This window comes from Brachycentrus maculatus, unplaced genomic scaffold (genome assembly GCF_059751285.1).
Source record: "Brachycentrus maculatus isolate JH-2025_06_01 unplaced genomic scaffold, ASM5975128v1 h1tg000114l, whole genome shotgun sequence".
NCBI classification, from domain to species: Eukaryota; Metazoa; Arthropoda; class Insecta; order Trichoptera; family Brachycentridae; genus Brachycentrus; species Brachycentrus maculatus.
In genome coordinates, this window is record NW_028280867.1 from 154,704 (window position 1) to 168,391 (window position 13,688).

At 36.3% G+C, this 13,688-nt stretch overlaps 1 protein-coding gene across 2 annotated transcripts in view; it reads right to left on the bottom strand.

Moving 5' to 3' along the window:
* Positions 1-2,813: 2,813 nt before the first annotated feature.
* MFS16 (major facilitator superfamily transporter 16) overlaps positions 2,814-13,688 on the bottom strand; it is a 30,507-nt gene continuing 19,632 nt past the window's right edge. The window contains exons 7-14 of one of the 2 annotated variants that reach the window (XM_088259198.1): positions 13,584-13,670; positions 11,592-11,645; positions 10,554-10,755; positions 7,992-8,140; positions 7,763-7,886; positions 6,432-6,509; positions 5,612-5,720; positions 2,814-2,951 (exon numbers count right to left, since the gene is read on the bottom strand). In XM_088259198.1, the coding sequence (XP_088115324.1) occupies positions 2,894-2,951; positions 5,612-5,720; positions 6,432-6,509; positions 7,763-7,886; positions 7,992-8,140; positions 10,554-10,755; positions 11,592-11,645; positions 13,584-13,670 (861 nt within the window). In that variant the 3' untranslated portion in view covers positions 2,814-2,893. The remainder of the gene's footprint in view (positions 2,952-5,611; positions 5,721-6,431; positions 6,510-7,762; positions 7,887-7,991; positions 8,141-10,553; positions 10,756-11,591; positions 11,646-13,583; positions 13,671-13,688) is intronic. The other variant, XM_088259199.1, reaches the window with a different exon arrangement.

A 13,688-nucleotide genomic window follows, 5' to 3' on the forward strand; every position in this document is an offset into this window, starting at 1 on the left:
AAAAACCGCGCGTAATGGATCATTCCCGTGATGTTTTATTATTGGCCAGTAAATTAATATTAAAAATCACCAGACTATCGGTACGATTCTTATTGAAATGTGCAGATAAATAAGGGAGATATGAAGGTTTAAACTTTAGATATTTCAATAAAACTATCAAATTTTTATCATTTGTCATCAAATTTTACGTCATCAGGTGTGTTATGGAGCGTATGCCATTATGTATCTGCTTTATAGAGCTGTAAAAGTAGTAATGTGGATTCGTTTCTGTGACGTCATTCGTTACCAACATAAGAGAACAACGTTTTTACGAAGGCAAATTTTACAAAAGAAAATTATGAATGAAAATATTGATTATATCGGCAATTATAAACACAAAACGAGTCACAAACCTTTATAGGTTGAGTATGTTAATTAGATATTCCTCCCGAGTGATAATACTCTGTTCGTTCCAGAATCTGTTCGGTAGGGACTGACCGGAGCCATTTAATCGTAACGTAAGACGTGCTAGTATAAGTGCAATGCTAGCATTTGTATAGTCAGTACAGCGAGCTGAGCGCTCCATCCATAGTTTCGGATGTTAAGACGTTACGTTACGACATAACGTCATACGTAACGTAACATAATTTTAATCCAAAAATAATATCAACAGGTTAGCTAGGTCCAAATAGAAGTCGATGTTGAAATAACCACACATAATGATTGCCATTTCCAGTTCTTTTCCCAACAATGCTGTACCTTCAATACTGGAAATTAATAACAAACAAATATCAAAACCTGTTTAGCTCATTATTTTATGCAATATTATTATATTTAGTATTATATGCAAGCGTCCATTGGTTCCTCATGCTTTGTATTAACCGTACTGTTGTGCACTGTCTATGACGTATGTGACGTAGAGAGTAGAAACGAATCTTTCCTTTCAACTGCCGCTTTAATTCGCAGAAGGGAAAGCCTTTCCCTTATCGTCTGATCTAGCCAAATTTTCCCTACCGTTCCTAAAAAAATCACTTAAAAAAAGGATCACGAACAAACAAAATCAGAAAGTGAAAATAAGTCTAAAGACCTAGTTCAATGATCTGGTACCAAAAGTTGGCCAAACGGATACCACGTCTCAAAAAGGAATCGGATCTCAGATCACATGTAACAAAAGGATATGTAATAAGATTGTACGTAACGAAAATCAGCTGATCTGAGCTAGTATATGTACCAATCTGTACTAAGCGTATTGTTATCAAGGCATCATATAAATGCCTCACACAGACAAAGCCTAATGGTAAAGGTATATTATTTGTTAAAAACATATCGCTCAATCCTTTCAAGAACTTCATAAATGAAAAATCGTCAATTTTCAGTTGTGCATGTTTTCGGAATGCCCAGAAAATGTACTATATCCCAGCAAAAGAGGCACATTTTAAACATAATATTCACCCGCTACAGGGCAGAAAGTGTTGTTTTTGCATTTTGAAGAAAAGGTATTGTTTAATTATTTTTTTTAAATATACTAAATATTTTTGAAATGGAGAAAAAACCTTCAGGTTTTACCTAAAAAGATCTGTTGCACAGTAAAAAGTTCAATAAGTGGCTTGATATTTATTTTTAGTACATTTTATTATATTTTTAAACTTTAATAACGTTCTCCTGAAAAATCAAGTTTTTTGATTTATGACGTTGTTTAAAGGAGTGAGCGATATGTTCATACGATACCACATCTATACGGCGCCATACGGTTACATTTCACGAATACATAGCTGCTAACGGTGCAACCTACTAGTATTCAAACAGTAGGAACATCTCCCATACATGGTTTTACCCCACTGAGAGATGGCATCCCGACTGCATTCAGTCTACTTTCATCCTTCTCTTGCCAACTCCATGCTTCATTTCCACACACAAGGTTTGGTAGGTTGATTTGTCACATAATAATAATATTTTTTGACATTTCATCAAAGATGAAGAAGAATATGGAAGTCTGGGCATTTACAGGGCTGACGACCGTCATAGTTCACTCACTAATTCTACCCATTATTGACAACCACACTACTCAAATTCTTGGAAGTTCTATTTATATATATATATATATATATAAACCAATTTATAAACCTTGTTCTTGAATCACTAGAACTTCACTAGAGACATCTATTGGTGAGATGTAAAGAAGCCTTTTACTAAGCAGAAACTCTTATATTAGTATGTGCGGTCCGAATCCTGGATTATAATCACACACTTGAGAAACGCCAGAAATACCATTTTCATTTTTATTATTAAGCTTATAATTTGACCAGATAATTTTTTTTTATTTTTTTTTTATTCATTTAATATATTTACATTTTTATTTATAACATAATAACATTTGAATCATTTATACATATGTAGAACTTTTATATTTCGATTCGCTGTGCCTCTCCATAAAAGAGTCTGTGCTCTTGTGCTTGGAAAGGGACTTACACTCGTGGTTTAATGTTATATAATAAAAGATATAATAGTTTTTTTAATATATTTTTTTAAAGATTTAAATGTATAGAGCTTTAATTTTTTTCTTGAGGATTTTTATATCATCTATTTTTTTTATTTCTTTAGGGAGTTTATTGAAATGTTTGATTGCCAAATATTTGAAGTTTTGCTGAAATTGCTTGGTGTTGCATTTTGGAATAGAAAAATCGTTTGAGAATCTCGATGATAAATTCTTTACAAATTTATTTAATTTATTTTATTTATTTATTTTAATTTATTTACAACATTTTGAGTGTGTCCAAATACTAAGTATTTGGACACACTCAAAATGTTGTACATAATAATAATAATAAAAGACATTTGTTACATGATAATATTAATTTATTTACTTAAAAATACAATTCTGGTATATTTAATAGTAGTTGGTAAGGACTAGTCATTATTCTATGGGACCAATTCTGTGCTGACGACACCGCGCTACCTCGTGCTTTACCAATCTGAAAACAAAGCACAAAATATTTAATTTATTTTACATCACAGGCATATTGGTATGGCATTTAGGCAAGAATTTCAATTCAATTCATTTAAATTTAATTCAGTAAAAATGTATCCCATTCCGAGACCGAGAAAAACATGGCACGATCAGGTATGCCAAATACTTTAAAGTGGTCAGGTTAGGAGTCGTAACAATCGGCGGGTATGTATGAGGAGATGCATGAACGTGGAAGAGGCGAAGAATGTTTGCAAGGACAGAGTGGTGTGGCGCTCTATTCTCTCTGCCTACCCCTGCGGGGAAGCGGCGTTATGGTTAGTTAGTTAGTTTTGTATCCCATTAACATGTCAGCCTCCATAGTGTAATGGTCAGCGTGCTCGGCTACCGTTCTGGAGGTCCCGGGTTCGATTCCCATAGGGGGTTTTAATAAATACAAGTGATTTTTTACTCTATTCTAATATTTATTCAATATGTATTATCCTGGACTGGTACCTGAAGCGGAGGGCTGATCACCTTTTCTTTGTGTGTTAAAAATTAAGATAACACTGCGTTTATATGATGCAGTGCCCTATGCACCATTAGGGTGGGGATAAAGGTTCGAATGAATGAAAAATAAACGTATACATTGCAAACTAAAATTTTGAGCGTATATATTAAATAAAAATAATTTTATTTAAACATCATGTACAGAAAAGAAATAAGTACATTGCTAAAAAGCGATATATTCAAACCAACCAAAAAATATGAATTTGAATAAGTGATGAAACAATAAAAAAATATGTCAGTCCAACACTGCAATATATCGTTCCGAACATTTTTAATTTGTTGCCGACGGAGGTTAGAGGTCAAAATAAAATATGGAACAAAGGCAAAATAAAGGAATGGGTAAATGATCAAGAGTGAATTTTATGAAAACTGTAACATGTTTATATTCTTAATTTTTCTCTCTTTTTTGTGTGTATATTAGGTTAAAATGGTTAAAAATAATGAAAAATCTATTCAGAAAGAACTCCACCGACAAGACACTCAAGGTGGCTTGGTGGGTCTCTGCAATTTTTTTTAAACATGTTTAAAATTGTGATTTAAATACATATATACAATTTATGTTAATAAAAAGAAAATAATAAAAAAAATAAAACATAAATAATGAACAAATAACAAAAATTATGAATAATATAACTAAAATGCAACTTTGTTTTAAAATCACTATAAATATTTGTAGTGATTTTAAAACAAAGTTACATTTTAATTATAAAATGAAAAATCACAAAGTTAGAGCTTCAAATATAAATTATATAAAAATCAACAAGACATCTTTAACACCCTTGTTAAAGATGTAGAAGAATCCCGCTAGGGAATACCCCCTCAGGCACATGGAACGGGTATTGTTCTGCATATCTTCTTACAGGCATAACCATCGGCAGGTTGCTCCTGTATGTAGGAATGGGAAACAATCTATGCCGACGCTGTCCTTAGCTAACTATCGGGAACACACAGACCAATGTTCCGGATAATTTCAGGATTATCCATCATACCGCGCAACAATGGATAAAAAAGTCTCATCAAATACACATTCCTTCTTTATAAAAAAGTCTCTAAACTATTTTAGCCAAGCATACCCTGGAGAAACTAGGTTGGTCCTGTAAATAAAATGGGAAACAATCTATGCTAACACAGTACTTAATTATCTATCGGGAATATACAGACTGATTCTCCGGATAATTTCAGGATTATCCAACATACTACAGCTGTTTGGTCAACTTTTATAGCTATTGGTTTCGGGAACAGCTATTTTTGGGGCGGCGTGTTGCCGCGTTTTGTGTTCACGTGTTGGTGATCGTGTCGGTTAATGTAAGGGAGTAGTGCACAGAATGAAAACAAAATGATGTACTTACAGTTGGTTCTTTTATCGAAATAAATGCGATTCTATACTAAATACTGGAATCAAATAATGACAAATAATTTACAATGGCAGGGGTTCCCAAACTTTTACAGCCCGCGGCGCACTTACAAGCTTAGTATTTTGTCACGGCGCGGCGCCCTACATTAGTAAGCTATTTGGAATAGATATAGTGACTACATATGTACAGGGTCTTTCAATAAAGACTTTCAAACTTTCATAGTTAATAGCGGCCATATTGTTGATGATACATCTCTGACGCACACTTTGTTTTATTAAAATTTAAAGAAAGAAAACACTTGATGAAAGACCCTGTTTATATTAAAGTCAAAAGAAAAAGGCACCTATAATAATAGTAGTGGGGTAGATAGGCACAAAAATTAAAACATCCACAATATGAAATTGAGTTTTATTATATTTATACGTATTGAAACAGAGAACAACAAAAAAGAGAATATTTGTGGTTTCGGATAATGATAGAGGATCGACTCGCGGCGCCCCTCTTTACTTTCTACAGCGCACCAGGGCGCCGCGGCGCACACTTTGGGAACCCCTGATATATGGAGTTAAAGAAGTAAAGTGAAGATCTTAATAAAACGTCTGTTCGCTTCAACGACCCAAGCAGTTCTCGCGGCTTTTCAGCTCTCTCGCTTCAGAGTCGGGTCCGCTCGGAAATCTTCGGTTCAGTTCATATCGAAACGCCCCCGCACTGCTTACCTCAGCGCGACAACCGTACGATGGATAAAAATGGGAAGTATATTTACCGGAGCAGCAGGACTAGCGCCAGGACGTCACAGCAGATGAGGATGTAGAACACTTGGGCCCATCCCTGGGAGGAGACCAGAGCGGCCAGCATGGGACCGATGGCCGCACCTGTTCCCAAACATAAATAAATAAACTATCCAAATCGGAAGCCTTAAAAATTAAATTGGACATTTAGAAAACCTTTTAGAAAAGGACATTGGACGGATCACAAATTAAAATGGATATTTAGCAAACCAAATTGGATGTTTAACAAAGCAAACTGGATGTTTTTTTAATCAAATTAAAAGACTAACACAAATCAAAAGACGCCGCAGAAATTAAATTCAATCAAATTGGACGTGGCACAAATAAAATTGTCATGTATCCAACCAAATTGGATGTTTTACAAAACAAATTTAACGCCTGGCAAATGAAATTGGACAAATTAAATACCAGTATCAAATTTGACGTTTTATATACATAATTGGATTACTGACAAATCAAATCGGAGTATTTAAAAACAAAATTAGACGTATCAAAAATCAAATTGGACGTTATATTGTATTCTCTAAAAATGTTCAAAATATATCCATAACAGCACTAACCACACATCCACATGTCTTATGCTTAATCCTTTCCATCCCAAGCAAACATTCTTCGCCTCTTCCACATTCATGCATCTCTGATATCTACAAACCTGACGATTATTCTAACTCCTGATCTGGCCACTTTCAAGCTTCAAAGTTTGAAGCAGATAAGAGTAGGAAAATTCAATGTTATTGTACATAGGCAGGAGGTATATGACGAGACAACGTTTGGGAACCGATGGTTCAGACTTACCAATGCTTCCCGTACCATCGATGATAGCCGTGACGGTAGCCAGCGCCTTAGAGTTTCCTTCAAGAGAACTGTGCGTACCTGATCACACAATAAACATACAATATATTAATCCAAATTAATTCATTTTATAGTTTATATTCGAAGCACTAACTTTGTGATTTTTTATTTAATAATTAAAATGTTTGTTTTAAAATCACTATAAATTATATACTATAAATATTAATAATAATAATAAAACCCTTATCCGCACCCCAATGGTGCATAGGGCACTGCTTTATATAAACGCAGTGTTATCTTGATCATTAACATGAAGGAAAGGTGATCAGCCCTCCGCTTCAGGTACCAGTCCAGGGTAATGTTAAATAAATATTACAGTGAAAAAATCACTTACATTTATTTTACCCCCCCTGGGAATCGAACCCGGGACCTCCAGAACGGTAGCCGAGCGTGCTGACCATTACACTACGGAAGCGGACTATAAGTATAGTGATATAATAACAAAGTAACATTTTAATTATATTAATTCATTTTAGTTTATTTCAGCAATAAAAAGTAGTATTTTTATATATTCATTTATTTTATAATACACTAGCTCTACGCCGCCACGCCAGCTGTGACTCAGTCTAGTCAAATAAAAAAAGAAAGCACGCATTTATAATGCGTAATTTGTAATATAATTATTTAAAATATAATGTAAAAATTCATATGCATTATTTTTAATGAAAACATTAAAAATAACGGATATGATTTTTTTTCATGAAATAATTCCAAAGTATGTATCTCTCTACTTTTAGAGGCTTGTCTGCGGGTAGGGTAGTAATGATTTCAAGCCCTTATCCGCACCTCAATGGTGCATAGGGCACTGCATCTATTAAATGTTTAAATCAAACAGAAAATGAGAGGCGCCGTGGCTTAGTTGGGTAGACGCTCGACTGCGAAACTGGCGTCGCGGGTTCGTTTCCCGCCTAGTGCAAAATAAATTCGAGAAAGATATATTTTCAATTGGATCAGATGCTAAACCAAGATGAAAATGAGCCATGTAATAATAAAAAAATGTATTTAACATTTCGATTCTTTCATACAATTTTCCATGTGTATATAAAAAAACAGCCATGGTGACATTACACAACCCTGTTTAACACCGTAACAGATGCTAAACCAAGATGAAAATGAGCCATATGACCTAATGGTGATCATTTAAGTAATCATACTAGTATATTTTTTTTAAAACAATACTTTTTTTACAAGCCTCTAATAGAGGGTTTAAAAAAAACTCATTTTTAGAGAAAAGGTTGTTGGAGCAAAATGGAGTTTGTTGTTGTTGTTTATACCTAGTTCGGCGCTGACGGCCGTGGTGATGAGCGCGTAGGGCCCGTTCACCAGTAGGCCAACGACAACGAGCAGGAAAAAGTTCACGGCCAAGTTGATAGTCCCAAACCACTGGTAAACCATCATCTAAAACAGCAACACATACATTAATTAATTTTTTGATAGTTCCCACATCTTTGGCTGTATTTATGGTAATTTTGAAAAGGCGATTCGCAGCTCCAAGACACGTACCATGGGGGCCGCCAGGAGTAGCATACCCGCGCAGGTGGTGGCGGACATCCCGCTCCAGTCGCTGAGCACTCCGGCGAGGATGGCGCCGGCGATGGCTCCCACGTCGAACAGCGTCGACGCGTCAGCCGACGTAGTCGCAGACAGCGAGGCTACAAGACCAAACAAAACAACACAATTACAAAATATTCTTCTGCTTCTTCTTCTCTTTGAACCCTTCTCCGCACCCCAATGGTGCATAGGGCACTGCATCATATAAACGCGGTGTTATCTTGATCGTTAACACATGAAGGAAAGGTGATCAGCCCTTCGCTTCATGTACCAGTCCAGGGTAATATTGAATAAATATTAGAGTGAAAAATAACTAATATTTATTTTACCCTTCCCTGGGAATCGAACCCGGGACCTCCAGAACGGTAGCCGAGCGCGCTGACCATTACACTACGTAGGCGGACAATCTCATAAAATATTACTTTGTATTATTCATCATCGGAGTAGGCAGTTAACTTATCCAAGGCGTTGCGGGGTGAGTGGTTCATTTACTTCCTGGTTTAACATCTGTATAAGCTTTAAACAGGGATGTGTAATGTCACAGAGGCTGTTTCATCTACACATGGATATATTTTATATATTAAAAGCATTGTTAACTTTGTGGTTCATTTTCTTCCTGGTTTAACATCTGTATAGGTGTTAAACAGGGATGTGTAATGTCACAGAGGCTGTTTCATCTGCACATGGATATATTTTATATATTAAAAGCATTGTTAACTTTGTGGTTCATTTTCTTCCTGGTTTAACATCTGTATAGGTGTTAAACAGGGATGTGTAATGTCACAGAGGCTGTTTCATCTGCACATGGATATATTTTGTATACTAAAAGCATTGTTAACTTTGCGGTATGGTAATATAACACTCTACTTATCATTCATCCTTCACTTTGTGTAATACCACTTAAAAGTAGTGTATATATACGTCTAGCATTCGGAGTCATGGCTCCGAATGCTGGATGATGTATAACACCTACTCTAGGCAACTAGAAACTGCTGAAATGCGAATGCTTAGGTGGTCAGCTGGAGTGTCCCTAAGAGACAAGATAAAGAGGTCACGAATTCGTGGATGCCTGGCTGTAACAGGCATCAATAGTAAGGTAGAGGAAAGGCAATTGGGATGGTATGGGCACATAGGACGCCGAGAACCTGATCATATTGTGAACCAGGCAATCGCCGTGGATCTTCTTCGAAAGGCATCTAGAGGAAGACCAAAGAATTAATGGATGCTGCAGAAAGATAACATGATTCCAAGGCATGGCCTAGGTGACATTGTATATGATAAAAGTACCTACAACCTGTGGACGAGGACAGCTGACACCAGCAGTATACAAAGGCGATTAGTTGGGATGGAGCCAGGAAGAAGATCAAGTCTGCTTTGATAGAAACGTCTATCTTTGGTTGTTAGGTATGGAGCACGAAATGACCAGAGGGGCATTCTACTTGCATAACTCTTCACTCAAGAAACTAAGGGGTGTTTATGAAAAGCACAAGGTAAGTCAATAAATATGCTATATAAAAAAGCTTCTTTTCACCTCACCAATAGATGTCTCTAGTGAAGTTCTAGTGATTGAAGAACAATGTTTTAAAATTGGTTCATATATATATATATAGAACTTTCAAGAATTTGAGTAGTGTGGTCGTCGATAATGGGTAGAATTGGTGAATGTTACATGTGTGTAAAGTGATCACTTAAACCAGCCTATGACGGTCGTCAGCCCCGCAAATGCCCAGACTTCCATATTCTTCTTCATCAGTCAATAAATATGATTTTTACATCTCAACATAGACAAAGAAGAATATTAAAGTCTGGGTATTGCCATGGATCTTCCTCGAAAGACCAAAAAAACACATGAATGCTAGAGAAAGATAACATGATTTAAAGGCATGGCCTAGATGACGTTTTATATGATAAAAGTTGTTGAGGTATCACTACATGAGAGAGTACGGCTATTATCCTTGGCTCTACCCGACCCAGTTTCTCCAGGGTATGCTTGGCTACAACAGTTTAGAGACTAGAAGGAATGTGTATTTGACTACGCATTTTTTTCGTTTGTTGCGCGGTACGATCGATAATCCTGAAATTATCCGGAGCATTGGTCTGTATGTTCCCGATAGTTACCTAAGACAGCGTCGGCATAGATTGTTTCACATTCCTATACACAGGACCAACCTACCGATGGTTATGCCTGTAGGAAGAGCTACCGCTATGTTGAACAATATCATATTGGATATTGATATGTTCCATGTGTCCGAAGGAGTTTTCCGAAGCGGGATTCTTCTACACATTTAACAAGAGTCTTCTTGCTTACTTTTTAATTTGTTTTTTTTTAATGTATACACCTTAAATGTTAGTTTGTAATGTATATATATTAATTATTGAATAAATTGAATTAAATTGAAAAAGTACCTACAACCTGAGGACAAAGAGACCTGACCCCGACAGTCTACAAAGCCGATAACTTGGTATGGACCACTGGTCTAGAAGACCACGGGATAGAAGAAGATGTATACTCACTGGAGTTCTTGATGTAGAGTGGCAGCCAGTACAGGAACGTGTAGGAGACTAGCTTGGCGAAGAAGAGAGACAGAGAGAACTCAATCACTCCGGGGATTTTGAGGGCCCCGAAGAAGCCGACGGCCGTGGCAGTCTGCTGCGGAGGCCCCAGCAGGGCGGAGCTCTCCGTGGGAGAGTGGCGACCCGAAGGAGCCGCGTCGGGCTAGAGGAAAAGGACTTTGATTATCATTTTGTTTGACCGAGTAGAGCTACATGACTGGGCAGCGTTTGCCTCGGTCTGGCCAAATTAAACGGGGAGATGGTATTCAAATTACGATGTATATTGTCTTCACACCCTCATTCTTAGACAATGGTGTAATGCAGGAGACATTACTTCAAAATGATGTAATGTAATTATGGGCTTTATTTAATTTTTTTTTTTTTAAATTCTTTATGCTGTAATAATTATAAAGAATTGTAATATAATATACTGTAATATAATTTTCAATCAATACTATAATATATTTTTTTTCAATATAATATTTTTTTGATGAACTCATCAAAAAGCTTGGCCCGTGACAAGGCGTTCATTTATAATATTTAAAAAAAAAAAAAATTTTGTCAGATTACGTTAGGTCAGGCCACATATAGGTAGGGTAGGTTAGGTCCGGGTTTCACATACGTGTAGGTAAGTGAGGTCAGGCTAGGTTAGGTCATACATAAGTACGACAGGTCAGGGTCATATATAGGCATGTGAGCGCGGATTAGGTCAAGTCACACATCGGCAGGTGAGCGCAAATTAAGTCAAGTCACACATAGGCAGGTGAGCGCGGATTAGGTCAAGTCACACATAGGTAGGTCAAGTCAGATCAGGTCAGGTCACACATAAGTAGGTCAAGTCAGGTCACGTAACACATAAGTAGGTCAAATCAGATCAGGTCAGTTTACGTCACATATAAGTGGGTCAAGTCACGTTAGGTCATACACAGGTAGGTAAAGTTAGGTTAGGTCACACATAAGTAGGTTAGGTCAGGTCAGATCAGGTCAGGACATACTCACAGCGCAGTTGATGCTGTACTCTTGTGTGCGGTTCCGGTGACAGGCGGAGTTGTCCTACAAAACACATCAAACATATACCACGTGTCGTCAAAGGAACTATGGGTACTTCACAATAAAGCTACATTTAACCCAATCCCATCGTCCACAAAGTCATTGAATATCATTGATAGGTCATTTATATTAATGTCCAGTAATCAAAAGGTCGCTACGTTATTTTCCTTAAGCCCAGGATATTTAGCGTCATTGAACTATTTGCTTAGAACACCGTTTTTGTACTGAAAAAATAATTTTCTTCAAAATAAACACACTTCGGCCTCGTATAACACGGTTTTACATAACACGCATGTATAAATTGGGGAATTTTATGACATTCTTTGTCCGCCTCCGTAATGTAATGGTCAGCACGCTCGGCTACCGTTCTGGAGGTCCCGGGTTCGATTCCCAAGGGGGGTAAAATAAATATAAGTGATTTTTTCACTGTCATATTTATTCAATATTACCCTGGACTGGTACCTGAAGCGGAGGGCTGATCACCTTTCCTTCATGTGTAAACGATCAAGATAACACTGCGTTTATATGACGCAGTGCCCTATGCACCATTGGGGTGCGGATGAGGGTTTTATTATTATTATTATGTAAATTGTGGCATATTTTTTGTTTACACATGTATTGTACATACACACTTTTTAAAACACAGTTTCAGAAAAATTAATTAATGAAATAATATGTTTGATATTGAAAAAATAAAGTTCACATTCATATAAACTATGTTAGATTTTTTTTTGGAACGCATACCCTAATTTTGTATGAACTTCAAACCTTGTAAAACACAAAATTTTCGTGGAACCCCGTGTTATACGAGGCCCGAGCGTAAATGATTTGTAAAACTTAAGTTATTGAAAGATAAGGAGGTAAAAATATATATTTTATTATATCGCTCACTCTTTTCAACAACGTCATATATCAAAAATTTACAATTTTCAATTGTGCATGTTTTCGGAATGCCCGGAAAATGTACTATATCCCAGCAAAAGCGGCGTATTTTTAACTTAATATTTACCCGCTACAGGGCAGAAAGTGTTGTTTTTGAATTTTGAAGAAAAGGTATTGTTCAATTTTTTTTTATAAATATACTAAATATTTTTTAAATGGGGAAAATACCTTCAGGTTTTACCTAAAAAGATCTGTTGCACAGTAAAAAGTTCAATAAGTTGTTTGATACTTATTTTTAATGCATTTTAGTATTTTTTTAAACATTAGAAACGATCTCCCGTAAAATCAAGTTTTTTGATATATGACGTTGTTGAAAGGAGTGAGCGATATGTTTATTCTAAAAAAACAAACAAAAATCCAATATACTGACGTCTGGCTGTAGGTGTTGCCGAACGCTTGCAGAATTCTATTATTGCGACTAAGGTCTTAACACACTTGGAATAAAACTTATTTGAGTGTATGTTATAGGGGAAAACCTATTATGAATGTACATTATAGGGGAAATCCTTATATGAATGTACGTTATAGGAGAAAACCTTATATGAATGTACATTATAAGAGAAAACCTTACATGAGTGTACAATATAAGGGACAAGCCTTATATGAATGTACGTTATAGGAGAAAACCTTACATGAGTGTACATGATAGGGGACAAACCTTATATGAAAGTACGTTATAGGAGAAAACCTTACATGAGTGTACATTATAGGGGACAAACCTTATATGAATGTACGTTATAGGAGAAAACCTTACATGAGTGTACATTATAGGGGACAAACTTTATATGAATGTACGTTATAGGTGAAAACCTTACATGAGTGTACATTACACGGGATAAACCTTATATGAATGTACGTTATAGGAGAAAACCTTATATGAGTATACGTTATAGGGGATTTACTGTTTAAGACATATGGAACGATGAATGATAAGGAGAGTGTTAGAATCTGCAAATGATGAATGATAAGTGGGGATGCTGTTAATAGGTGATATATTACCTCCGCTCCCACCAGCACCTTGTCCCGGACCTCCGATTGGTCGGACTCGTCCGAGGAGTGGCCGGGCCGCGTATCCGGACGTCGGAACTATCGGTTCACCGTATT